General features: G+C 31.3%; 2 protein-coding genes and 1 long non-coding RNA gene across 3 annotated transcripts in view; 2 read left to right on the top strand and 1 right to left on the bottom strand.

The window, feature by feature from the left end:
- Positions 1-20,144, top strand: part of LOC139517945 (SUMO-activating enzyme subunit 1-like) — a 42,153-nt gene extending 22,009 nt beyond the window's left edge. The window contains exons 4-9 of the mRNA XM_071309504.1: positions 10,221-10,477; positions 11,017-11,107; positions 13,703-13,808; positions 15,817-15,961; positions 18,136-18,205; positions 19,831-20,144. Coding sequence (XP_071165605.1) covers positions 10,221-10,477; positions 11,017-11,107; positions 13,703-13,808; positions 15,817-15,961; positions 18,136-18,205; positions 19,831-19,917 — 756 coding nt within the window. The 3' untranslated portion in view covers positions 19,918-20,144. The remainder of the gene's footprint in view (positions 1-10,220; positions 10,478-11,016; positions 11,108-13,702; positions 13,809-15,816; positions 15,962-18,135; positions 18,206-19,830) is intronic.
- Positions 4,362-9,447, top strand: LOC139517942 (uncharacterized). Its single transcript, XR_011663237.1, has 3 exons — positions 4,362-4,647; positions 7,884-7,971; positions 8,667-9,447. It is a non-coding gene; the product is annotated as an uncharacterized lncRNA (long non-coding RNA).
- A 4,700-nt stretch (positions 20,145-24,844) lies between the features above and the next one.
- LOC139517941 (protocadherin Fat 4-like) overlaps positions 24,845-27,852 on the bottom strand; it is a 99,694-nt gene continuing 96,686 nt past the window's right edge. The window contains exons 60-61 of the mRNA XM_071309501.1: positions 25,836-25,871; positions 24,845-24,998 (exon numbers count right to left, since the gene is read on the bottom strand). Of these exons, the coding sequence (XP_071165602.1) occupies positions 25,861-25,871 (11 nt within the window). The 3' untranslated portion in view covers positions 24,845-24,998; positions 25,836-25,860. The remainder of the gene's footprint in view (positions 24,999-25,835; positions 25,872-27,852) is intronic.

The raw sequence follows: 27,852 nt of genomic DNA, 5'->3' as shown, positions 1-27,852 counted from the left end.
TGAGCGTTACTGATGAGTCTTGTGTAGACGAAACGCGCGTCTGGCGTACTAAATTATAATCCTGGTACTTTTGATAACTATCACAGCAATGTTTTTAAACATGTTTAGGAAAGGAACATATTTCTGATTCGATGTTTATATACAAATGCATTACAAGTATAAATATGTATAGGTTAATGTTTAGTCCCTTCGATGTTTTAGACTGTAAATAAATTATGACCAATTTATTTCTGACATCTTCTTCATTTTTAACTTTTGTGGATAGGTGTTTCATTGACAGCCGTACCACATCTCCTTTCGCTTATTTTTGTTGTATATATTTTTTAATTCACTTTCCTTGTCTTTTAAAATATAAAGTAAGTAAGTAAGTAAGTAAATTGTTTATTATAGTGACATGTGTAAATCAGCATAAATTTGTACAAAATATAATTACATATATAATACACCCGGCCCAATGGACCAATAAGTCACCTTTTACTGTTAGTTCAATATAAATGTTCTAATATCACGTGTCAATTGCCAATTTAAATTTAAATACAGATAATTATAGATTAAGAATTAACGATTGTAAAAGTTCATATATTATTCAACTAATTTTTGTGAAAAAGTTTAAGAATGTTAACTAGAGTAAACTGTTTGTTTTCTACGGAAAAGTGACGCTGCTAAGTATTTAGCTATTTTCCTTGGATGGTTCACCATTAGAAATGTTAATTTTCCCTGCTCATCTAGTTGCGTAAAGTCAGGCACCATTAATATCTCGCTAAAAAAAGTTTGTCTGATATCATTATAAAATGTGCAGTTTATAAGAAAATGTAGCTCACTTTCAACATTTTGAGAATTACAAAATCGGCATAGTCTGTTTTCTACTGGTTCCCCAATATATCTACCAGTCTCAATTCTGATCGGTAATAATCCGCATCTAAACTGGGCTAGCACAGATCGCTCGTGTTTCGTAAGATTTAGTTTTACATAGTGCTCTAGTTCGAAGTTTGTTTTAAAGTTTAAGTAAGATCGTAGCTTTGGTTTATTTATCAAGGACTCTCTCCATATATCACTGTAATAAGTTCGTACAATTTGTTCAAAAGATTTTAAATCCACCATTGTTCTACTTTCGTAATAATGTAACATATTAAGTTTAGTGAAAATATCTTTAGTGTCACTACACCAATTGTTTGTGCAACGATCATAATCCATATTGAACACCACTTTCGTTAATCGGTCGTCTTCAAACGATAAAAGCCTATTCCAGTATCGAATAATGTTCACCCAATGCCGAAACTGACGGTTTATGTACCCTTCTGTAGCCATTTTTGTACGAAGTTTTCAAACCTCAATTGTATCAAAACTAAAGATATAATAAATAATAGAGATAGGCCATTTAGTACACGTTCCAAGGGGAAACTTGATGTAAAGCATTATTTTTTACTGTTTCATTGCATTTGATAGAAAAAGAGGACTTTGTGGCAAATAAATCAAGATTTTTATAGAAAATCCACAGCCTTTAATACAGAGATTTTTGTTATAAAATTTGAAACATAAATTACTCACTTGATTTTCTATGATGTGCTAGTGTTTATTTTTTACAAAAAGTTCTAAGTAACCTGTAAATTCCAAAACACCTCGTGCGGAGTCACTAAAGTCGAGCGCACCCTAACAGGTGTACTTGATTTTGGCCATATTTATACTTGTCTTAACCAATAACTACATTTATAAACTTGTTTTAAGGAAATCAATGCTAGCACTGCATGCAATAATCCTATATCTATCAGTCATCAAATTGCCAAATATGAGAGTACAAGGATAAAGGCTGTGGATTTTCTATAAAAATCTTGATTTATTTGCCACAAAGTCCTCTTTTTCTATTAAATGCAATGGAACAGTAAAAAATAATGCTTTGCATCAAGTTTCCCCTTGGAATATGTACAAAATGGCCTATCTCTATTATTCATTATATCTGTAGTTTTGATACAATTGAAGTTTGAAAAGTTCGTACAAAAATGGCTACAGAAGGGTACATAAACCTTAAATGCTATAAATAAGCGAAGTAAAACAACCGTTAATAAATATGTATATGAGCATTATATCTATTTATAAAATATTTTAAATACAAGCAGACATACCATTTGTGACACCAATTTCATTTATTTCCAAATCTTAAAATCATACATTTCCGTTCTTTAGCGTTTCTTAATAATGGCAGAACGGGCTTAAGAGTCATATGATTAAGTTAACTAAATAATTTAGTTTTCCCACATCATTAGCGGATTTAGGGGGTTAAAGCGAGCCCCCCCCCCCCTTGGTTGAAAATCTTAAAATATTTTTTGTATTAACCATTTCTTGTTTTAATGTTATCTTTACTATAATTTGAATATCTAGCACTGAATAGGGTGACACGTTGTCGCTACACTTCTTAAATATACACAAGTCATAATAACATTGGCCAGAGGGTAACTTGATAATTAGAGGACCAAAGGATTTAATTAAGACAATCCAAGGCTGCTATCTCTATATTTTATTATATATATCTTTATTAGCCTCCCTTAGAGTGATACAACAATTGCAAAACGGGTAGATACGATCTGTAATCAAATAATTAACCTTATAAAATTAATACTTAAAATTTTATTTAGAGTAACCATATGCCGGATGAACAAAAAGTGTGCCATTTATTGAAAAACATATGGTTTGGTATAACATGAAAACTTCTCTAGTGTTCTAAACATTTCTCACATAACCCCTCCCCCAAACCCCCACTTCAAGCTCTGGATCCGCGCCTGCCCATAGTGCTTATTACATTATAAAATAAAATGGTATTCATCTTCAATTGTTGAAATAAAGATGAATTGTTAAAAAAAAAAGCATTGACACCAGTTTAAAGTTATCGTTCATAGAAGACAGTTATGATTTATTCTATAATTCTCTTTTTAAAACGTAATATAATTTTACCTCTTGGAGTTTTTCTATATGTTACTTCTGTAATCGGATTTTGAAGAACCCCATGGACACCACATACTCTCAAATGTCTTTCAATGAATAATGATAGTATGTAAACTCTTGTGTTGTTAGTAAGGAAATGAAATATCAAAAGCATTTGTTTCTCAATTTTTATCTTAAAATAGGGTTCTTTAAATAAAAAAAAAGCTTGCATAGCAATTTCCTTAAAAACTAAATATATATAACAAAGGCAAAGTTTTAAAACACAAAATTTATTTTTTATTTTTCTTTCATAAACTTGAATTTATACCACGCTAAACCGTTAGGTTAACAACCATTGATTAATCAATAAGTAACGATCAAAAGACAATTGTTTATTGGATTAGGTTGATTGAACATGATGATTCGGGAATCTGCAATAAACCGTTGGTCACGTGGCGAGTGGCAGGCGTTGATTAAAAAGTCATTAACTTCAAAATTACAAAATCTATTGATACCTAACTTTATAGATTTGAGGTATTTAATCATATCCTCTTATATTCATGTTCGCTGTGATCTTAAAACATCGTTTTAGTGTCCTTAATGCAAAAACTTTCTTCTTAGTGCACTAAGAAGTCTTTTGCGGTATTTCTACACACCGAAATATATGGCCTTATTATTGGTAATATACCATATTAGTGTCACTAATGGCTTAACGTGTTACCAAATTAAAAAGAAGAAATAGGCTCAAAACCGCATTTTTAACTTTAGATTTTTTTTCAATCCCAAAATAGAGAAGAGGTCCGGTATACAGACTTATTAAAAAGTCCAGATGAGAAGTTTAACTTGCTTTTCTATTCCCGGCACTTTTAACTTAACGCATGCAAAAAAAAATTCAGTACCTGGTTACATTTGCGCATTGACAAATTATAATCTTTCGATTAACTGATCTTAAATCTATATGGTCTTTATTTTAAAAGTTATAAAATCTAAATGTAAAGTGATCTAAAATGTTCAATATAAATGAGTATTTTCGCTGTGAAATGAATCTAAGGTCGTCTAAAAGTGTATACATGTGTATTTGACCCGACTACTGACTACATAGTAACTATTCATTATGTACCTATAAGGGGGGTCTGAACGGGACTCGGGACTGTCGAGGCGTATTTTTTGTAAACGTGACACATGAAAGTCAAATTATGAGGGAGGGTAGGAGGGGTACTGATCCCGAAATCCCGAGCTTAAAAACACGAAATCCCGAAATCCCGAAATCCCGGGCTTAAAAAACACGAAATCCAGAGGTCCCGAAATTCGAAAAAAGAATTATCGTATCCCGAAAGGGTCAATCCCGAAATCCAGAGCTTAAAAACACCCGATCCCGCAGTCCCGATAAAGGTCCTATCCTCCCTCAAATTATTGTGCCGTGAAAACGCAAAATGAAGTTTAGCGGGACATGGGAAATTACAAAAATAGCAGAATTGTTCACTTACATAGTGTACGCGGGATGGCATCATGCGAGAATCTAAAAAAATAAGTAGTAACTAAGCGGGATCCGTGAACAGAACCCCCAATGAGACCCCCATTAGTTGTGGCTTATTTTGGTCTTTTTAGTTAGTTTCTTTCCCCTACATTACTTGACCGTTTTTGTAAAACAACAGCACTCGAGGTCTGACAGTATTTTACCAAGAAATGCACAAAATATTCAAAAAGAAGGCCTAGAAAATTTAAATATTGGTATGCACACATACTCACATATTCATTGAATAATAATACATTGCTACTATTTCGTTGAGTGTATTTTCTGTGATATATTATTTTATTTTATTATTTTTATAACACTTGTTACATATCTTTACTATGTGTGTATTGCATATGTTATTGTTTATAATAATATTGTCTGTATCATATGCCCTCCTGGGGCCCTAATTTGGTAAATAAAATATTCTATTCTATTCTATTCTATTCTATTCTATTCATACTCCCCTATCAGCACAGACAATTATATTTTTGTAAAGGCGCCAAACTCGTTTCTAATATTTATAATAGAACCGAAAAGAAAATGGAAATGGAAATGGGGAATGTATCAAAGAGATAACAACATGACCAAAGAGCAGATAACAGCCATAGGTCACCGATGGGTCTTCATTGCAACGAGAAAATCCCGCAACCTGAGACTGGGGTGGATCTAGTCATATAAAGGAGGGGTTCCCAACCCAGGACAATTTTTTTTGTGGGGGGGGGTGTCCAACTACATGTCCCCATTCAAATGCATTGATCGTCCAATAAAGAAAGGGGGTTCCAACTTCCAACATGTCCAACCTTCAGCCCCCCCCCCTGGATCCGTACCTGTGAGGCATGCTTTAGCTTGCCATTAACAAAAATGTATACTAGTTGAGTGATAATGGACGTCATACTTAACTCTTCAATATAAAAAAAAGAAACTAAAATAAAAATCATACAAAGGTCACAAAGGCCATAACTTCTGGCTCCTGAATTAGGAAAAGTGCAAAATGCAGTGAGGATAAAAGCCTTTACTGTAAATTCCTGAAATTACAATTATATAAATCATCTCACATCTTTGTGCATTTCTTGAAATTGGTCATATTTATAAATGCATGCAATATTTTCAGAAAATTTCAATATATAGGCTTTTAAAAGTCAATCTTGTGCATGATTATCAATGATTATACTCGCACAATTAACACATGTGGTTCTCAAAACTCAGAGGTGTCTATGCTATTTATGACAACATTTTAATCAAGTATAAATTTACAAAATATGTTTAGAACTATATGATTTTTAGGTTTTTAAGCATAGATATAGTAGGTCAGGATCTGCGAACTCTCACTGACTGACTGAGCACATGAATTCAACACTAGTTTTTTGGTGATGTTGGTGTTGGTGTTGTTTTGTTTTGTTTTTCTTTTCTGCATCTTATGTTTTGCCTTGGCATTGTCAGTTTCTCTTTCATTGCCTTTGGTTTTTTTTGTTATGTTAAATAACAAGTCACAAGAGAGAAAAAACAAAAAAAATATGTGAAAAAATGGCTTAGTTCAGTATATATTAAGGACAGAGATAACAAATAGCTAAATAAGAAAAAAGAAAAAAGAAAATTCCTTTTCTATGTACAGTCAATTGTCTGATAATCTAGAAGATAGCCTGATTTGGTCTAATTCTCCTGAATTCTAGCAGGTACTTTATTCCAACTTTTTTAATTCAAACAAACCATGTCTTAGATAGTCTTGGAATTAGAATACATTAATCATTGTTAATCATAAAATTTTCATAATACTTTGGTGAATTATCTATTGATATAATCATGATAATTAAGCTCCTTTTTAATTTTTAGGGATTTTAAATTTTTAATTTAAAGTTAGGGATTTTTCCAGTAAGTATACTATTAATAATGCTTTGAGCAATTTTCATGAAACTTGGTGAATTATTTTTGTATAACATAAACATGATAATTTTCCTTTTAATTTAAAAAAAAATCTGATTTATGTCATTGTACTATCATGACTTGGAATTAGGATAGTCTCAAGAATGCTTTCACAAATTTTTATGAAACTTTGGTGAATTGTTTTTATATCTTGACAAACTCCCTTTTTATTGTTATGACCCAAAGTGGAGGGGGCATAATGTTTAACACTTGTCAGATCTTTTGTCCGTCTGTCCCAAAGTTGTTTTTTGTTCTCTTACAGAACTTTAGTTTGCCTCAACCAAATTCAATTAAACTTTTACAAAAGCTTGTTATCACAATTCTCATATCAAGTTTGAATTTTGGTGATGTCAGTGTTACTGTACTAGAGTATCAGAGTTATGCCCCTTTAGAAATGGGGAAAATATGCTGAATTTTTGGTTTCCTGTTCTCTAAAATTTAGTTTGTCTCAACCAAATGTTATGAAATCAATACACAATGCTTATCATCACAAAATACAGATTAAGTTTGAATTTTGGTAGTGTCTCTTTTACTAAATTCTATAGTTATGTTCTTTAAAAATGGAAAAAAATGTTTCGGCCTTCTAACTTAAGTTTCCCTCAACCAAATTTTATTAAACTTTAAAAAAATACTTTTTATCACAATTTTAATCAGATCAATTTCAAATTTTGGTAGTAAAACTTTTACCGTTCTTCAGTTATGTTTCTTTAAAACTTTGAATAATATGCAAGCTGGAGTATCATTCCCTATTTATCATGTATATTTTTTTATAAGATGCAGAGTTAAGGAACTTTAGTTGTTGCAAAGTTATTTTAAAATTGTCCATTTTCAAAAACTTTGAAAGGTTTTAGAAATTTATGGATTTGTTAAAAAAATCACAGCCTTAAACTTATAGTCACTTGAGTTATATATCTATAAATGGAGCCAAATTATATACATGTTGTATGTCAATAAATACCAACAGGCTATTATTTGAACTTGGAATTATTTTTAATTATGGAATTTGCCTGATTTCTTGTTATTGAAATTTTTAATAAATTCCATATTTATTCTGTACTGAAATGTTCTGTGCTGCGCACAACACTTTCTATTACAATGAAGATAGTATATTTTCAATAGAATGTACTGTGCCGCACACAACACTATCTAACCAAAATACATTGTATGGAAAGTGTTATTAACCGCTCAAAAGATTATAATACCAAATACACATGGAATTTATTAAAAATTTTAAACACAAGAAATTATGCAAATTCCATAATTGAAAATAATTCCAAGTTCAAATAATAGCCTGTTTACCACTGTTTGTGCATGTTTTTTTTTTTTTGGAGGGCAGGGGTCTTATTTGCACAGTGCTCATAGTTTTTTAGTCGATCATTTAAAGCTTAAAGACCAGCTATAAGGACAAGAAGCTTATCAAGCACTCATGGTTTAGATTTTTATTAAACACACATTAATATACATAATGTACATTAAACAGAAAAAAATATTGATGCAAGATGTCATTCAACTTTTACTCTTTTATGTATAGGACAAGAACTATAGAAGATACAGAGAAATTATATACAGCAGAAATGATAGGCAATGTAAAATTTGCAGAAGCCAACTAAACCTAAATGGTAAGGCACCTTTTAATTTTAAAAAAGTTATTGAACTTGAAAGATGATTACTAGTATCATGATTACTATAAAAATTAAAAGATGTGGTATATTAAATATGAAAACTATCATGGCTTTGAGAAAGCAATTGTAGGCCTGTTACGACCTTCAATAATGAGAAAATCCATACCCTATACTATAGTCAAAGTAGGCAGCTATAAAAGACCTAAAGATGAAACATTGAAACAATCCAAACTGTAAAACTAATCATGCTAATTGCCTGGTTTATAACAAACTAAATTACAAAAAATAAATATGACCGGTATGAAACAACAACAACAACAACCACTAAATTTTAGTGTCAGACTAAACTGACAAAAGCTACAGGCTCTGAACTTTGGACAGGCACAATAGGAATATGGCAAGGTTATATAAAAATAAGATGTGGTATGATTGCCAATAAGACAACTCTCCACCAGACAACCAATGATGTAAATTTCCTGCAAACAGGGACTTGACTTCTGTAAATCAACTAATTTTTCGTGAATACTTTATTTGGCATTTTATACTTTCTAGTCTACATCGCAGTTATTTATTTTTCTCGAGTTCAAGTTTACTTAATGTATTTTAATAAGGAAAGATACACATGAAAAACATTTATTGCTGTTTCTCTCTCCATTTATAACATTTTATTTGTTTATTTTGTGTATTTATAGGTGATCAGACATCTTGGTTTTCATGATCAATAGGTCATTACTGAAGAGGAAACTTATAGTTGAAATTTATTTACATAGTGCATAATTGGATTAATTTGAACTGGAATGTGTGCTTTCCTGCAAAAAAGAAATAGGAAATTTCAACATTATCACATGATAATGACCATAAACAAAATGGAGTTCTATCATAGATACACAAAAACACTATTGCATAAAAGCAACAACATATCTTAATCAAAAGAAAGGAGAATGCTGAACAAATACTATTTTGTTGTTGAAAAAAGGAACACCAGTTTTATCCACTCATTTACATCGCTCCCTCATATCAAATATACAGAAGAAGATCATTGAAGAACAATTTGCAAAAATGATTTCTCTTAGAATTGAAGGGAATTGTTTAGTGAATGAAATAATGTATTCACTGAATTCTTACGTAGTGGATTGAATAACTGTACACAAGCTGAAACAGAAGAAATTCTAATTTAAAATAACACGAAAAGTGTTTATTTTATTATTTAATCTGCAAATATATAAACAAATTCTTTAGAACACCACAAATGGTATGACATTCAAATTGGTTGCTTATTAATGTATCGCATTGAAACAATTACAAAGAAAATAGAAGCATTTGCTCCAAAAAAAATTATAAATCAAAGTTAAATTTATAAAAAAAAGTCTAAACAATACCTAGATCTAAACAGTCAGACTGTATTATTTTCAATGTCATTAAAATGTTGAGTCAAACATTTATTAAAGTTTTAAATATCATTTGCATCAATTATACAGTCTTGTTATTATTATATTCATACTGTTTGTATACATGGTGTAGTGAAGAAATGTTCAACAAGTAAAAATAAGGGAAAACATTTCCTTAAGGGAAATTTGATCTTCAGAAATTTCCTTAGAGGAAATTTGAAGAACAATGATTTCCCTAGAGGAAATTTGTTGTCTTGAATTTTCCTCCAAGGAAAAGTGTTTGTCAAAAATTTCCTCACAGGAAAAAGTATTTCCTCCAAGGAAAATTTGAAGCTACAAATTTCCTCACAGGAAAAAGTATTTCCTCCAAGGAAAATTTGAAGCTGCAAATTTCCTCAAAGGAAAAAGAATTTCCTCTAAGGAAAAAGAATTTCCTCAAAGGAAATAATTATGCAGCAAATTCCCTAAGGGAAATCTTTTTCCCTTGAGGAAAAAACAATTTCCCTTGAGGAAAAATCTTTTTCCTTCAGGGAAATTTGATTTCCCTTGAGGAAAAGTACTTTTCCTCTGAGCAAATTGTTGAAAAAAGGGGCATAACTTTTTCAACAGTGGTGCTAGATCCAAAAAGTTTTAGGACAAATATCAGGGAACCAATACCAACCAAGTTATCAACTTTGTTTTGACTGAACTCCAAAAATTAAGGTGACAACTTTTGCACTCAGCGGAATTGCAAACTTGTCCCGGAGACTGTTATGTACCAAATTTTTCTAGAAAAAAGAATTAATAAAAATGCATCAGATTGCTGTTTTTCTGAGTGGTTAATTATATTGATTTTTTTTAAATCTTTGTATGTTTTAGAGAGCTAAAAGTTCCTTAGAAAGGACCCAGCAGTTAAACCCTATGGTTGAAGTAACAGCAGATGACAGCGATCCTAAAGACAAACCAGACAGTTATTTCAGTGAATTTGATGTTATATGTGCCACATGTTGTTCATCTTCTTTATTGACAAGGATTGATAAAATCTGTGCTGATAAGAACGTGAAATTTTTTGCTGGTGATGTTTTTGGTTACTATGGTTATATGTTTTCTGATCTTGGAGAACATGAATATGCAGAGTAAGTGTCACATTAAACAAGAGGCCAATGGAAGTTGAGCTCCATTTTAAAATGACTGATCATAGATACTGGTACATAAGAGTTACCAGTAATTTTTAAATCAGTTATATAAAAAAATATACATTAAAAGGTTAACAGGAATCACCAGTACATCAACACCTGACTTTGATGGAAAAAACATGTACACACACTGAAATCATTTAGTCACTTTCATAGTAGGTAGAAATTTGACACAGTATATAAAAGAAATTTTTAAAACATAAAATAGGAGGTGATTGATGCAAAATAATGCATTTGTTGTTGTGGCCTTAAACATCATCAGCAGTAAGAAACCACTACTTGTTAATTACGTTTTTTATTTAAATAATTTCACAGAATCAAAAAGTCTAATGGTGAAATGACTGTAAACAAAAATCTAAATATAAGATTTTAATGTCAAATCTTTCATTTGCCAATGTTGTGTAACAGAATTTTTGTATTATATAAAAGCTTTAGTTTATTAATTACATGTATATGTAATGTGTAAAATTGTATTTTAGAGAAGTGCCAAAACCAAAGGAAAAGAAATCTGACAGTGATGAACCCTCTCCTAAAAAAGTCAAAGATCATGAAACTGTTATTGTGAAAAAGGTAAGTAACATAATTACCAGAACAATTTTAATTAAAAAGAGGTACTAGTCTTTCATCTGGTATTTATATCTTTATGGCTGCGTGTATTTTTGAAAAATACAGAAAAAATGAAAAGTCTGTCTGGTACTCTTGATGTGATTTCTGTTAAATAACTGACATAATTAACATGTCTTTCTACTTTGACAGCTTTCTGTTTTACCTTGTTTCAGCCTTCCTAGCATAGGGCTGAGTCGATTAAGGACTTGTATCAGTCTCAGTTTTGGTTGACATACTTTAGATGGAAGTCATGTTGTATATTTATTAATTGCTCATGTCATATGAGCTCTGTGAACTATTTATCTGTGCTCTTCTTATGTAATTGCTCTGTCAATTAGCTTTTGTATGGCATACCACTGGTCAAGATGGCCTCAATCTATTTCTTTGATATTTGTGCACAGTGTATACAATAATTTTGTAAGAAAGGCACATTTTTTGCTTGTGCTAGTTTTTAAATAGATATTGATATGCAATTCTAAAATAATTCCCGGTTTTAAAATTATGATTTTAATGAATGTTTTGGGTGAGGGGAAATTTGTACACTACTGTTTTACTTAATTTTGTTTTGTACTAGTTCTTTAGCAAGATTTTTTATAAAGGTATTAAATGTTATTTGGAATTGATCCCTAGTGTAAAATTTTCTGTAAAAATGTTTTTTTATTGGTTAAATATGTCCTTATCATATTTCTGTATTTGTACAAAAACATTATTGTCAATTTTTTTTATTTTCTTTGGTTACATCTTCCATACCTGCCAACCTCTGAAACCTTCAAAGAGGGAGATTTTGAGCGAACAACATTTTCAAGTTAAATGCATGACCTCTTTATTTATTTATCTACAAAACACATATATGTGTTACTGAACATATATGATGTTGGTTCCTCTCTTTATAATCTTCTTTTACATTTGTATCACAATTATACAGAGTTACAACAGATATTTCTATTTCAAATATTTAACCCTATAAATATGGTGCAGTTGTAGTATGCAGGTCATTATTTTAAGTTCAATTCCTATCTTATAAATTCAAACATTGAATAGAAGTATAATTCTTTTATTTTATTTTTAAAATATACAGTCATCTGGGGACTTATTGAAATAAGTCATTTTTAAATTGAAGTTTTGTCACAAATTGTGATTTTGTAGTTTTACCAAAATTGTAAACACATAGGTTTAAATAATATCTTTTCATTAGTAAAATTGAAAAAAAAATGATTTTTTTGCTTCTTTTAAGTAGCAAGGTTTATGCCTTTGATGCTATCATTTAGCTGCAAATTCTATTTTAGTTGAAAAAATGCTATAATTATGGCTTTAAATAATGAACTGATACTTTCTTCACAGATTTTTCCCAGCAGTGGGAGTGTTTATTTTCTGTAAAGTTCAAGGTTTCATCTTTCAGATTATGTAATAAAATTCTGCTGTTTGTGATAAAAAATTCACTGTTTGGGGTTGTTGAAATTAGTGGGGGTTAATAAAATAATAATACTTAAAGAAGTGATTTTTGGGAAGAAAATTGAGGTATGATACTTAAACAAGTGAGTTTTATGTCATTATCCTAGATTCAGTACAAGGTCATCACCTGAATTGACCTGGTCATCCTAGACTACACAGATGTTAGTTCTGATAAGTTTAAAAACATAATTAGTCCCTGGATCATTAGTATTCTATATTTAAAGCTACAGTAAAATTAAATTTCTTCTTCTAGTGATTATTTTGTACTACTTAAATAGGTGATTATTAAAGAAAGACAACTCTTACTCCCAACCTTTATGGAAATAATGTTACTTGAATCAGTGATTTAGAAAATCACTCATTTAAGTAAGTCCCCTGACTGATATAATTTTTTTTTTACCAAAGGCATACAAAATCATCTTGAATTTCTTTGAAGTGTTCTGAAGCGAAAGTCGTTAAAGATCGTTAACTAGTACTATGTTTGACACCCAAGCTGTCAAGTGAAGCCATTTAATTTCACATGCAGGTAAAAATAACCCTCAGGAGTGATACAAACACCTAAATAATGTTGAATTGTCATTCAAGATTGAAATATCCAAAAGCGGGAGATTCTATACTCCTGCGTGGGAGGGTACCATCAAGCGGGAGATTCCCCAATTTTCGCCTTTTGAGCGGGAGTCTCCTGCTCAAAACAGGAGGGTTGTCAGGTATGCATCTTCTGACATAGGACTCGGACTTCTTTTGAACTGAATTTTAATGAGTGTATTGTTATGCGTTTACTTTTCTACATGGCTAGAGGTATAGGGAGAGGGTTGAGAGCTCATAAACATGTTTAACCCCACTGCATTTTTGCACCTATCCCAAGTCTGGAGCCTCTAGCCTTTGTTAGTCTTATATTATTTTTAATTTTAGTTTCTTGTGTACAATTTGGAGTTTAGTATGGCGTTCATTATCACTGAACTAGTATATATATTTGTTTTGGGGGCCAGCTGATGGATGCCTCCAAGTGCGGGAATTTCTCGCTGGATTGAAGACCTGTTGGACACATTCCCCATTTCCATTCTCAATTTTATTTTTACATACTATATTTACCAAAATTATTTCCAGAATGCAACTTTCACAAGGTTACAGCATGCTTTAGATGTGGATTGGTCAACAGACGAAAATTCAAAGAAGATAAGACGAACACCCAATACATATTTCATAATGCAAAGTAGGTTTTCAACACAACCAACCAGAGCAATCTTGTCTGGTTGTTTTATGTCTGACTCATCCTAATGTTATTATGTGTTTTTTTTATTGAGAGAATAATGTGATTGTGGCCATTTTGATAGTTTTCATTTTAATTTCATGTGACAGAGCTCCAGATAAGCTGCGTATTTGCGTGATCACGCAATACAAAGAATAAAAAACCCAATGCAATTGCCCATTGCAGGGTTCAATAACCCAATTAATTCAAAGGAAAACCCAATAATATGCCAAAACCATGAGTTCTCGACCCTTTTATTGGCTTCCATTTGCGTTATTTACCCTTATCTGTTTACAATCGTCGCGTAAACTATTCTTATAATATTTATAATTGGAAATTTCCTTTCGTTCTAAAAATAGATCCCTGCATCAAGTAGCTGAAATGGGTCCCTGTTAGAGTTTTCCGTTGCTCAAAGGGTACACGTGTTTTTGAAAACATTTCGATCTTCTCGGTGTTTATCCAATTAGCGTGTGTCATGTAGTCATATTTTTTTCGCATTGCTCGGGATTTATCATAACATACATTGAATTAAAACGAAAGTGAATGTCCGGTAAAAATATTGAACACAGAAGCATGTTTTCTGCTTCTTTTGAAAAGCTGATGGAAAGTTATGATGATAACAAGACTCAGCCAGTGTTTTTAGGAAGCGTCCATCGAACACACGGGCGTGTGTGCATACCTAAACGAGAACATTGCTAATAAAAACAGGGTTTCCTCAAAAACAAAATCAGTTGGAAAAAGTGAAAGGCCAAATCAATTATGACATGATAAAGCATCAGAAACCAAAAGTTCTATTAAAAGACAACTAAACCCAGATTTATGAAAATTGGAATAAAACAAAACCATTCAAGTATAATTAGAGTTTATATACTATTTTTTTTCATTTTACTGTTAATTAATGAATACACACACAGGCACTGGTCTCAGAATTTATTATATAAAGGTATAAGACGAGTGCCTGTGCATATACATATCCGTTTTTTACAGTTTATATGAAAAAATACAAAACTGGCAGAAGGTTTGAAACGGAACACAAATTAAACCTACAATTGCTCCTCAGTGAATAAACCAAATAAAACAGCTAGCAAATAACCCTAACCCTAAACCAAATAAAACAGCTAAACAAAGAAAGAAACATATTTAAGATGGAAAAAATCTGGGGTTGCTATTGCCTAAATATTCAATATTGTGTTGATGAAAAACCCAATACATTAAGGAGCTTGGTGGTGAAAAACCCAATTTGATATTAACATGAGGGGTGAATTGGAATTGATCATGCAATTAAAAAACTTTATCACCCAATTATATATGAAAATGGTGGGTTAAAAACCCAATTTATGAATTCTTATCTGGAGCTCTGATGTGAAACAGTAAAACTGGTATAATATGACTATTTCTGAACCCTTGAAAATCGAAGAGCCATCAAAATGATTTTAGTTTTAAACTGTTACATTACATCAACATTAATTTATCTGTTTATGAACATTTTAAGAGTAAGAACATACATGAGGTAAATGCCATGAAACAGTCAAAACAATATAGGAATAAGAAGATGTGGTATGATTGCCAATTAGACAATTCTCCATAAGAGTGCAAATGACACACAAATCAACACATTACGGCCACTAAAAATGAACTTAGCTTATTCTGCATAGTCAGCTGTAAAAGGCTCTAAAATGACGAATGTAAAACTAAACAAATGAGAAAACTAAGCACTTGATTTATGTACGTACCAAATATATTGCACAACATCAAACCACAACCACTTTTAAAATATTCGCCTCCCCAGAGGCCGATTTGGGGGGGGGGGGGGGGGGGGCAGGCTCCCCCCTTTATCAGAAAAATTTTGGTTGGTTATATAGGGAATCACTGAAGCGTGACAGAATCTAGTGCAAATAAGATTGAAAAAAGGGGCTTAACTTTTAAGTCAAAACCTGTATAAAAATTTGAATTGCATTTGTCTTTCTTCCAGTTTTACTGAAGTTCATGGAGCAGAATGGTAGAAAAGTTGCTCTAGGTTCAAGAGAAGATGACATTGTTGTTTTAAATAATATAAGAAATACTGTTTTAGAAGATATGAAATTGAATGACAGTGTTGTTTCTAAAGAATTTAGTAGGTAGGTTTTTCATTGAGGTACAATAATTATTACAAAATTTTAGGATATTGTTTCTAAAGAATTCAGTAGGTAGGTTTTAAATATAGTGACAATATAATACTGATAATTACAATGTTGTTTTTAAAGAATTCAGTCAGTCAGTATTTTATAAAGACACAATGATTATAACAGATCAGAGGGATTTAGTTTCATGACCATTCACATTACACTGGTCTAAAATATTTTGTTGACAAAAAGAGATTGAATAATCAAAACATTTCAAGAAACTGTCATCATAGGTTCCTATAAGCCAGGTTATGGGAAAAGGATAGTTAAGAATGGTTAAGTATGTGTAGTTGTTATCCTTATTGCTCTTTGTAGAGTTGACAGCAATATTATGAACTTATTTATACATACATTGTACTATATTTAGTAAATTAAATAATTAGGTAATGTTAATTAACTCTGCTCATGTAGACCCTGTATCATTGAATATAGCTGGACAGAATTTAACATGATCTGATGTTGTGCACTGGCTAATTAAATGTTTAATAGGACTATTATTGATGGTTTCCAATACCTAAATCATGGACACAGCACATCTTATTTTTATCAATTGGAGACAGCAGGGGAACACATAAGTGCTAACGCTTATTTCTGTGTTCATTATTTTTTTTTTGTACAAAACTTATTACCATTTCAATTTACTATGTATACTATAGTCAATGAATTGGGACATATTTTCTTTATTTTTTTTTAAAGGCGAACTAAAAGTGTTAACTACATTGGTTTGCAAAAATAAAGTTTTTTGAGTGATATTGTTATGTTAGACCTGAACCTGGACCTTTATTTATAATCTGCTTTCATTTATTTATAACTTCAAGTTAATGGTGGCTTCTTTTTAAGACTTATCTGGACCATATACACATCCAAGCATACTTGGTCATAACCATTATAGAAAAGACATATTAATATGATCACTCTTATTATTATGAAGCAACTTGTAATTATAATGGTATAATTGCAAACAATATTGAAAATATAAGAATTAAATTAATACTTTCAAAATATGTGAGAGCAAAACAAAGAGAAGGTATTTAAGGTGGTACCTAACACTACAGGGAGATAACTTTGTAAAATCGGAAGAGATCTGTTTGCGCCAAAAATACGTCCTTTTGCGCCACAACTTTTTTTCTCCAATGCTACGTATGCGCCACATGTTTTGAAATTACATGGTATCATTTGCGCCAAAAATACATACGATTGCGCTAATTAGAAGAAAAATAACTTCCTTACTCCTTTATTCGGACTTGGAACAGCAGTTTATACGGCAAATGTTTACATTTCTGAAACATATCTTTTTCTTCCTGCTGTAAACAATAAAGCATAAAACAGTTCATAATAATTCCCAATGATAAAATAGTCCATACACATGGTGGGAACAAATCACTGTGTCATCAACATATGTGGCTAAAACATAATCAGCAAAAGCTTCTATTTTTTTTCGCGATTGGCATATCTTTATTAAATACTCGGCAAAGCAAAACGTTTTTATTCTCTCACTGTAAATTGACTTACTAATGCATTTTAAGTAACTTCTCTCCAGATGCTCATCTTCATGGTTAAATATCTCCGAACATATGATACTTTTTAAGTCAAAAATAAGAATAATTGTATATTAATCATAAATATTTTTAATAGATATGTGTACAGGTAAATTGGCGCAATTGAGTTCTGAATATTGGCGCAATTGATACATTTGGAAAACAAAATTTGGCGCAAATGATACCCCTGAAAAACAGTAATTGGTGCAAAAGGACTGCTGCCGTAAAATCAGCTTAACGTTTTAATAATGTATTTTTAAGGAAATATTAAGCTTTTCAATGATCAAAATTAGTGTTTGTCAAACTGCTATTTATCCAACCATTTTTCTCTGAGAAAGTGATTTTCTGTTTTTCTGAAATTGTTATATCTTTTTCAAAGGGTCAAAGTAAATATTTTGTCAAAATTTTATGAAAATTAAACGAGCCAAATTAATTTTGGTCAAGGTGTTGGGTACCACCTTAAGTATTTAAAAACTTCAACATAAACCCTTGATATACACAATGTTTGTCAGTAATCTTGGCTATAAAATTATGTCATGTCCCCAAAGAGCTTTATGTCAAATTTGATTTTTATTTTATTCTTGTTTTCAGTTACTGTTTTGCTGAACTAAGTCCAGTATGTGCCATAGTTGGTGGTGTTATTGGACAAGAAATTATAAAGGTATCTCAAAGTATTCTTTAAATAAAGTCAAAATAATGATTCAGTTCCCTTATGAATAATGTCTTTTTTGGATTTTAGGGTCACTGATGAGTCTTTTGTAGACGAAACGCGCGTCTGGCGTATATTCAAAATTTAGTCCTGGTATCTATGACGAGTTTATTTAATGTCGGACAGTCTAATCTGGTTTGTCTCCTGATGTATGGCAAGGTGTCAATATATATGTCATGTTATATCTTTTGAGACATATTATGGTTCTATTTCGCATCATCATATCCTGTTCGACACACTACACTTGTTACAAAAATAACTTGAGATCATAATCTTGTCCATAGTAAAGTACAAGACATTTTGGGTACCTTAAATATTGCATGTTGCGACCAGAGATGTTAAATCAGGAATGCAAGGAAAAAGAAAAGATATCTTATATTAATTAACAAGATAAAATTTGAAGTTTCTTTTCAAACTAAAAACCACAATGCTTTCATAGCTGTTCTTCATCTTATAGTCACCTTTAACAAAAAGCAAAAGCTTAAGATCTCACTCATGTTTAATACAGCTCCAAGCATAGGTTTGCTAGATGTTGATTATGCTACAAGGCATAGGTTTGCTAGATGTTGGTTATGCTACAAGGCATAGGTTTGCTAGATGTTGATTATGCTACAAAGCATAGGTTTGCTAGATGTTGGTTATGCTGCAAAGCATAGGTTTGCTAGATGTTGATTATGCTACAAGGCATAGGTTTGCTAGATGTTGGTTATGCTGCAAAGCATAGGTTTGCTAGATGTTGGTTATGCTGCAAAGCATAGGTTTGCTAGATGTTGGTTATGCTGCAAAGCATAGGTTTGCTAGATGTTGGTTATGCTACAAAGCATAGGTTTGCTAGATGTTGGTTATGCTACAAAGCATAGGTTTGCTAGATGTTGGTTATGCTGCAAAGCATAGGTTTGCTAGAAGTTGGTTATGCTGCAAAGCATAGGTTTGCTAGAAGTTGGTTATGCTACAAAGCATAGGTTTGCTAGATGTTGGTTATGCTGCAAAGCATATGTTTGCTAGATGTTGGTTATGCTACAAAGCATAGGTTTGCTAGATGTTGGTTATGCTGCAAAGCATAGGTTTGCTAGATGTTGGTTATGCTACAAAGCATAGGTTTGCTAGAAGTTGGTTATGCTACAAAGCATAGGTTTGCTAGATGTTGGTTATGCTGCAAAGCATAGGTTTGATAGATGTTGGTTATGCTGCAAAGCATAGGTTTGCTAGATGTTGGTTATGCTGCAAAGCATAGGTTTGCTAGATGTTGGTTATGCTACAAAGCATAGGTTTGCTAGAAGTTGGTTATGCTACAAAGCATAGGTTTGCTAGATGTTGGTTATGCTACAAAGCATAGGTTTGCTAGATGTTGGTTATGCTACAAAGCATAGGTTTGCTAGATGTTGGTTATTCTACAGACACAGCATTGATCTTAACAAATTATTGACTGTAAACAGGCAAACATACACTTGTCTTATTGGCAATCATGCCACATTTTTTAAAATATAAAGAGTGTCATTAGTCACAAAAGAACATATATTCTTAATATTTTGTGCAGAATATTAACACATTACAGAATTATGAAAATCTAATTGCAGGCTGTATCACAGAGAGATTCACCACATAATAACTTCTTTTTCTACAATGGTGTGAATGGAGAAGGACTAGTGGATAAGATTGGTTAAACATGGTTTTCACCTCCAATTTGGTTAGAGACTATTTTGAACTATAGTTTGGTTAGAGACTATTTTGACCTATAGTGAAGGAATTGTTCCTTGCAGGAATCAGTATCAAGTCATCAGATATGCTTGGTTGGGTGATTTACAAATGAAAAGTGCTGTGCGAGTTGCATAATGAACATTTGTATTAATGAAATGTCACAATGTAAAGGAAGAAATAAATGTTACTATTTGAGTTGTATTTTTGTCATGACCAGGGCCGTAACTAAAATGAGGCAAATGCCTCATGTTGGAAATTTTATATATAAAAAAAAAAAATAGAAAGAAAAGATTGTCTTCCTTTAATGAATGGCTATTATCTATTTTGAATTTATTGAACCATAAAACTAATTTTTGACTCTTCACATTGAATAATCCGCGAAGCTGATATGTAAAATGTGAAGGGTCAAAAATTAGTTTTATGGTTCAATAAAATCAAAATAAATTATTGCCATTCATTATAAATAAATTTCTATCAAAAATAAGGCTCAAAGAACTTGTTATATTATTTAACAATAACAACGTACACACATGTTGGCGTATGAATACACAACGTCAGAGTGGGCGTGTCGCCATCGAAATTGACAACATTGAAAATAAAACTAATAATTTTAACCAATCAGAAGACAGTAAAAACACCAAATTTATTTATATCAAATTGTTTTAACGGGAAGTGTTTCTTTATACTCTCAGATGTCACCCTTGCATGTTTTTCGTGGTCCATATTTCTATTTAATTTTTAGTTTCAAGAGTTGATGGTTATTGTTTGTACTCCTGTGTCCCGGGTTCGTCTTTTGTTCATTTATTATGACTATATAAAGTCTGAGTGTTGATTTTCATTTGTAAACATGTGGTTTTGCAATGTTGCATGTCAACCGATGTCCAGACATTGTACGAAGAATAAAAAACATCAATGTATTGCCATATGATCTTTTACATTATATAGGGTTAAACTTGCATTAAGTCGTGTTCAGACTCTTTAACAGAAAATAAAAGAAGATTGAGTAAACGTGCACGGGACCTAATCTCACACAAAATTAATGCATAGAAAAAATACAAATGATCAATGGTCAAAGTTTTTTTCTTGTTTTTCATCTTGATAGTTGCTGGAGGGTCTTCAACAATAAAACAATCATTAATACCGTAAAACAAGGTCAATATGATCCTTAGAGCCGACTCAGTTACTAGTACTTAAAGTATAATACTGCACTGTCACTATATATAAATCTTGTCATAAAAAAATCAACAAAATCTAAGCACAATACAAGACAAGAACAGACGGACAGATCCGGTTTTAATGATTGTGAGAATTATGATTTTTGCTTTATCCTACATATCGATCTACTTTTAATGTTTTCCCTGTAAAACCCGTAAATGTCTTTTAAAAATGACAAAGAATTTATGTTTTTGTTTTGAGACCAGAATATTGTCCAAAAAAAAAGCTAAAAATTAATTGCGTTTCAATGTAAGAAAAGAGTTCGGGAAACGCTCAGAATGCACGATTTTGCGTTATTTTTCTCAGAGCTTCTGGGGCCTTGAGCGGCCCCCAAACCCCTCGCCAAATTTTTTCCGCCTCGATATGCTCTGCGAATATATCTTGCCTCACTATTAAAAGAGGCTAGTTACGGCCTTGATGACTTTGACACAGAGAAATTAATCAAACTGTTGCATTAAACTTTACTTCATATAGCATGTAAAATATAAATTTTGTGGATGCCTTATACATTTAAGTTATGTTGTAACATAAATTGGATTTTTTCCTTTGATGTTTTTATGAAATAATTTGCTTAAAAAGTGTGGTGAGGGAAAACCATGGTATATTATATGCAAATTTATGTTGTACCATACTTTGCTAATTAAATATGCAACTCGACTAGAATCCAAAGGAAAAAAGGCGGAGCTTCAGCCATGGTATAACATATTCATTTTCATGTTATTCCATGGCTGAAGCTCCACCTTTTTTTATATATATGTATCCGCCTCTAAAATATTTAGGAAACTGTAAAACATACTTAAAGGTCAAGATCTTCATTTTTTTCTTCATTTTATAAGAAAAAGCAATAAATTATGTGTACCACATTTCAAGAAACCCTTTTCAACTATATAGGATTGTTATGAATTCCCTTAATTTTGGAAACAATAACTAAATGTTTCTTCTTTCGTTTTGAAAAAAATAAAATGTAAAACTATCATTTCCTTTGCGAAAATTCAATTAAATTTCGATTTAAAAAGGGGGGTATCTATACAAAAAGGAATAAATATCGGCCACAAATATCTGTGAAAAACATGATTAGGGGACGTACACTATCTACGCCCCTGGATCCGACACTGTTAAATTATTGTTTTATCATTAAAATTGTGTTTTAATAAATAATCTAACAAGATAACGGAAGAAAAGCATTTTTCAATTTGATGAAAATTCTGTAAAATATGATTAATTTGTATGATACATTGAAAAAAACAAAACAAACAACTCTTACCGGCATTAGAATATATTATTTAATCCTTGTCGCTGGAATCCGACATTTTTGTTTACCTCAGTCTGATGACATTATGAAATTACCTGCGCCTACAATCATACACGGGGCACAAAACTAAAATCCGACATTTTCTTTACTTTCTGCAAATTCAGGGGTTCTATTACACGAAATATACAAACGATCATACACGAAGCGCAAAAGTGACTTGCGCGAGCTTCCATTTCATTGGATAAAACTGTAACGTGATCAATTTCCAATATTAGTTGAAGGTCTTGGTGCTGTCAATCATTTTATTTATATTACAAATTTTATATACCATGTGTCTTACTCATTAACATATTTAAACAAACTCATCCTTCGGATTCGTTTGTTTAAATATGTTAACTTGTAAAAACCATGGTATATATAGTACTTTGAGCATGTTACCATCTGGCAATTGCATACCAACTTGAATAAAGAAACAGTTAAAGCCAAAGCTTTACTCTGTGATATGTATTTATATATTTTCAATTGATTTTTACCTTTCTTTTTCTTTTTTCTGTTTAGTCCTTGTCACACTTGTAGTATATATCCAAACTCCACATTAACGAGTCAACTAGTGCTGAGAAAGCAAGACAATCCGCTATTTATCAACACTGGTAACAATTGTTTTTTACTTTAACTGTAAAGGCTACCATAAGAAGTTTGTTATCTATTTTTGGCTTTTTATAGAATGGTTTTAAGGTGTACAAGCTCATCTAGCAGGATTCAGCTGATATGGCCCTTTTTTCATGTTTGAATGGTTCAGGTTTCTTTTGACCTTGGTCTTGGTTCCCATTGGTAAATGTTTGGTGTTTGTGGATTTGTCATTTAATCATTACTATAAGCAATAGGTCAACTAAAGTGTAAGGAATAATTGTAAGATGCACATATCTGTGTGGCAGGATTTATCTGACTTAGACCTTCATTTCATAGTTTTGTTAAGTTTATCATTAGTATAATCAATAGGTCAACTATATTTGGTGTATATGGAATGCTTATAAGGTGTAGATGTCTTTATGCAGTGTTTTTTTTTCCAATTTAGACCATATTATATCGTAGTTTTTGTTTCTTCAATATTATAAGCAATTAGTAAACTATATTGGTGTGTGTAATGATTTCATGGTGAACATATTGTCTGGCTGGGTTTATCTGACCTTGACCTCACTTTTATAGGTCATTGGTGTATATTCAGTTTAAGGAGGAGTCAGACTTGTTACTGTTGATTCATTAATATTTGTTAGATACCAATTTTCGTTGATAAAGGGGAACCACAAATATAAATGTTCAACGAATTACAAATTTTGTAAAGGAATGTATGCAGACTTTGCCAAAACCACATAATTTAATATCCATCAATATGCAAGTTTTCCTCAAACCAAGAAAATTGGTACATACGAACATAAATGAAACCACAGTATGCTGTCTCCATCCCTAGTATTGTCAACAATGTTTGTGACCAGGTGAGTTTAAGGGGAACCACTTGTGATAAATCTCAGTCATGGTCCAGTGACTTTAAAACTTTCACGTTTATAAATAAAAAGGTACGAGTGGCAATAAGACAACTCTCCATCCAAGTCACAATGTATAAAAAGTGAACAATTACAGGTCAAAGTATACAGAGCCTTGTCTCACAACGAAAAGCAAGCTATAAAGTTTCCCAAAATGACTAATGTTAAAAAATTCAAACAGAAAAACCAATAGTCTAATCCATATAAAAACAAGAAACCTCTATGAACCACACATGCCATTTTTGCACCCAACATGTTTGAAGTTTGTGATTACTTCAGTTTAAGGTGAACCACTTATGATGTGTCAATGATTTTTGGGATGTTGTTTTAGCATTGGCATATCATATTTCCATAGAAATCATTCTGCCCTAAACCTTCAGTCATGGTTTTTGCTTTTAATATTTTACACTTTTTTCACAAAAAAGTATTGCTTTTTTATTTCAACTGATGTTTTTTTTCTCTCTATCCAATCACATACAGGTGAGATTTATCTTCAACATTTTCTCCTGATGAGGCCTTTTTCTCAGATGATATAAGCATAGGCTCGCTATATTTGATTTATGGTGTGTACATGTCTGAGCTCTGCTAGAACCTGACTTTTACATCCTTTCCTTTTTGAATTTTCCTCTGGTTTAGTATTCTTGTAATTTTACTTTTTTCCATGAATAATGGCTCTGATGGGAACTGACCTTTACCTCATTTCAATTAATAACTCTTAAGTGTATGATACTTATAATAAAACCTTTATATTACAAACTTTCAACATAAGTTCAATCATAAGACGTAAGCAGGCGAAATATTTCAGTAGTGCACTCTTGTCTTTCTTCTCGCACAAGAATGTTTTTTTTCTTTCATATATGAACTTTAAAAAATCAGCTGCAGCTATATGTCACTCATACTTTGTATTTTATTTTTGAAAAATAAGCATGATATAAACTAAAGTATTAAATCTATATTGTTTTATATAGAACAAACACAGTTGGGAAAAATACATGTATTTCATTAAAACAGTACAACTTTCCACTTCTCAGCATTTTGTCTGAAAAATATAAAAAAATAAACCATTTATAACAACAGGAAACATAAGTTCTATATAAGAGGCAAAAGATTTATACATTTTCCTGTTCATTTCTTAATGTTATGTCACAGTGAGAACTGATTATTTAATGACATCTTTTATGCAAATTATTCTCTGGTTAACCAGTGTTTAAAAAAATAAAAATCTCATTGGTCTATAGAATTTATATGTCAAAACCAAAGAGAACCCTTTACTCAGGCTATTTTGATATTTGTGAAAAGTGTGCCAGCCCTTGAAGTAATTAGAAAGGTGAACGGTAAGGAAAGTGTCATTTTCAAAACATTGCTTCTTTTTCCCGAATGTATGAACACAAAGTTTGTCTTTGTGCAAAAAGATGAAGTGGGTGTGGCTAAATAAGATTACCCTCATTACATTCTGTTCAGTATTGAAATTTATGAGAAGATAGCTTATAGTTATACTACTTCTATTCAGACTCCCTATTGGAAGTTTTATTTATTCAATTCTTGTCGAGTGTGAACTCCCTATGATATGTTAATGTCTGATGTTGATCTATTTTGTTGTCAATATACAACACATTTTATTTGTGAATTACAAGTTGATTAATTATGTAATTGGACTAAAAAGTTTCCCTTGGAAGGTTTTTACTGTTAAAATGTTTTCTCAATTGTTCTATTTTCTTGCATTCCAAATTTTTTCAGCATATCTGATGATGATTTTTTTTGTGCTTATAAATAAACGTGTCATACGGTATTTTCTCAGACATTCCAGCAATGGTCTACAACAAAGAATGTTTCCTTAAAATATTATTTCTCATTTCTTAATATTTTCCTATCTTACCTTATAATTTTCTTGCAATGCATGATTATTTAAGTTCTGAAAATGAAAAAAAAAGAAATAATTAGTACAATGCATGTACAAAATATTATATTAATTATTTCATACTTAGTCGGGTTGTTGTCTCTTTGACACATTCCTCATTTCCATTTTCAATTTTATTAGTAAATGTTAACAAATGTATATAAAACAAAGTTTGTTAATTGTAAATATCAAAGCCACTATTTTTCAACAGTTTAAGATTTGAAGTGATACATATATATTCAATAATATAAAAAAACAAATGTATGAGTTAAATTTACAACTATCATAATTTTGACAGGCTCACATATCGTTAACACAAAAATGAAATGAAGGAAATGTCAAACAGATCTTTAACTAATAATCCAAAGCAGTTACATTAAACAACAAGCTCAATATACTGTCATCATAAAGCCACTATATTGTAACAAAATGTGGGTCCCTTGGAATGGAACTTGTTTTCCCTAAAATTGTGTGATGATGTTGTTAAAACCTTACCGTTAATTGACGGTTTTTATTATATATTTCTTGCATAACTATGCTTGTTAACTTTTTATTATTCTTGTCCATGTTTTTAAAATTGAAACACCTGTGAATTGTTTACTTCAAATGACGTATAACACAATGACGTCATAACCTATTTTTGTTATGACATCGCTCTGGATTTGGTTATTTAGGTGAATGGTAAGCCAAAATGGTAAATGGTTTACCTAAGTATAAATACGATGGAGAAAACGGATAAGACTTCAGTATGACTTTACCCTGGGCAAGTAAAACATGCTAATTCCGAGCGATTTAAATATACATGTACCGAAACCATTTACCAGATAAAGTAGTGACCAGACTATTTCCGTATAATGTGGGCTTGTTAATTTTTTAACAAGTTGCATTTAGAGATTAACTTCTGGAGATAAACGTTATCTTTTGACATTGAATTTGATTTACCATTTGCCGATAACCAAACTAAAATTTCGAGGCATTCATATTTCCGCTATCCATTTTCTTTATGATATTCTAATAAAGTACGGTATTTATTTGTTAGACTAGAATACTGTTAAGTTATATACTATTTGTATGAATTGTTGATATTTAATACATCTTAAAGTAAATATAAGTTTATTTTTATTTAACGAGTCTGTTATTCTTACAAAAACCTAAACGGAACCAAACTAAGATCTACCGGAATCCCACAAATTACCTAAATCAAAGAGCTGAATAGCTCTGAGGGGAAAGACGGCCCTTGTTTCTATTTAATTATTTTTTTTTGGAAAGGGGGGGGGGGGGTATCTTTTGATAGTCTTCATATAAAGAATGATAAAAGAGAACAGCTAGAACATGCAGAAAGTTTGACAATATTGAAATCAATTGTTGTTTATGTAATTTCATTTTCTTAGTTTAGGATTCAATTTGGACCAATGGAAGAGATCTGCATCTTCTAAATCTAAACATTTGATTAAAGTTGATAGTTAATTATCTAAAATTCAACTGAATTCTGTCATTTCACAACAACTACAATATTTTTTGAAATCTTGATTGTTTACCACTGAACTGCAGGCTAGGGCCATTTTCCATTTTTTGTGACAGTACTCTTGGATTTTTAATTTTTTTCTTAAGAAAGTGTGGACTGAAAAATCTATTCAGTTTTAAATTTCCATTGATAAAGTTCCAGTTACAACTCTCATCACAGGGAAACAGGTACTAATAAAAAACAATATGATTGATGTAAACTGTGTGAAGCTTGTTTCCAAATCCTAAATTTAAAATATTTGTAAATTTCATGAATAAATAGGTTGAAACTACAAAATGCAACATTTTTAATTTAAAAATTTTTTTTTTTTACCATTACAATGATTATGTTGGTACACAAAAGTTTAGTTTTAATGGAAGACTACTAATCCAATGAAATGTCACATTTTAAGTGTTTTTAAAAATACATTAACTTTTATTTTAGTGGATAATTACTCATCAGTTGAGGTGCTCCTGAATTGGAGGAAGATTC

The sequence above is a fragment of the Mytilus edulis genome, chromosome 3 (assembly GCF_963676685.1).
Source record: "Mytilus edulis chromosome 3, xbMytEdul2.2, whole genome shotgun sequence".
Taxonomy (NCBI): domain Eukaryota; kingdom Metazoa; phylum Mollusca; class Bivalvia; order Mytilida; family Mytilidae; genus Mytilus; species Mytilus edulis.
Note: the sequence above shows the minus strand (reverse complement) of the source record. Positions and strands in the feature narration are given on the sequence as shown.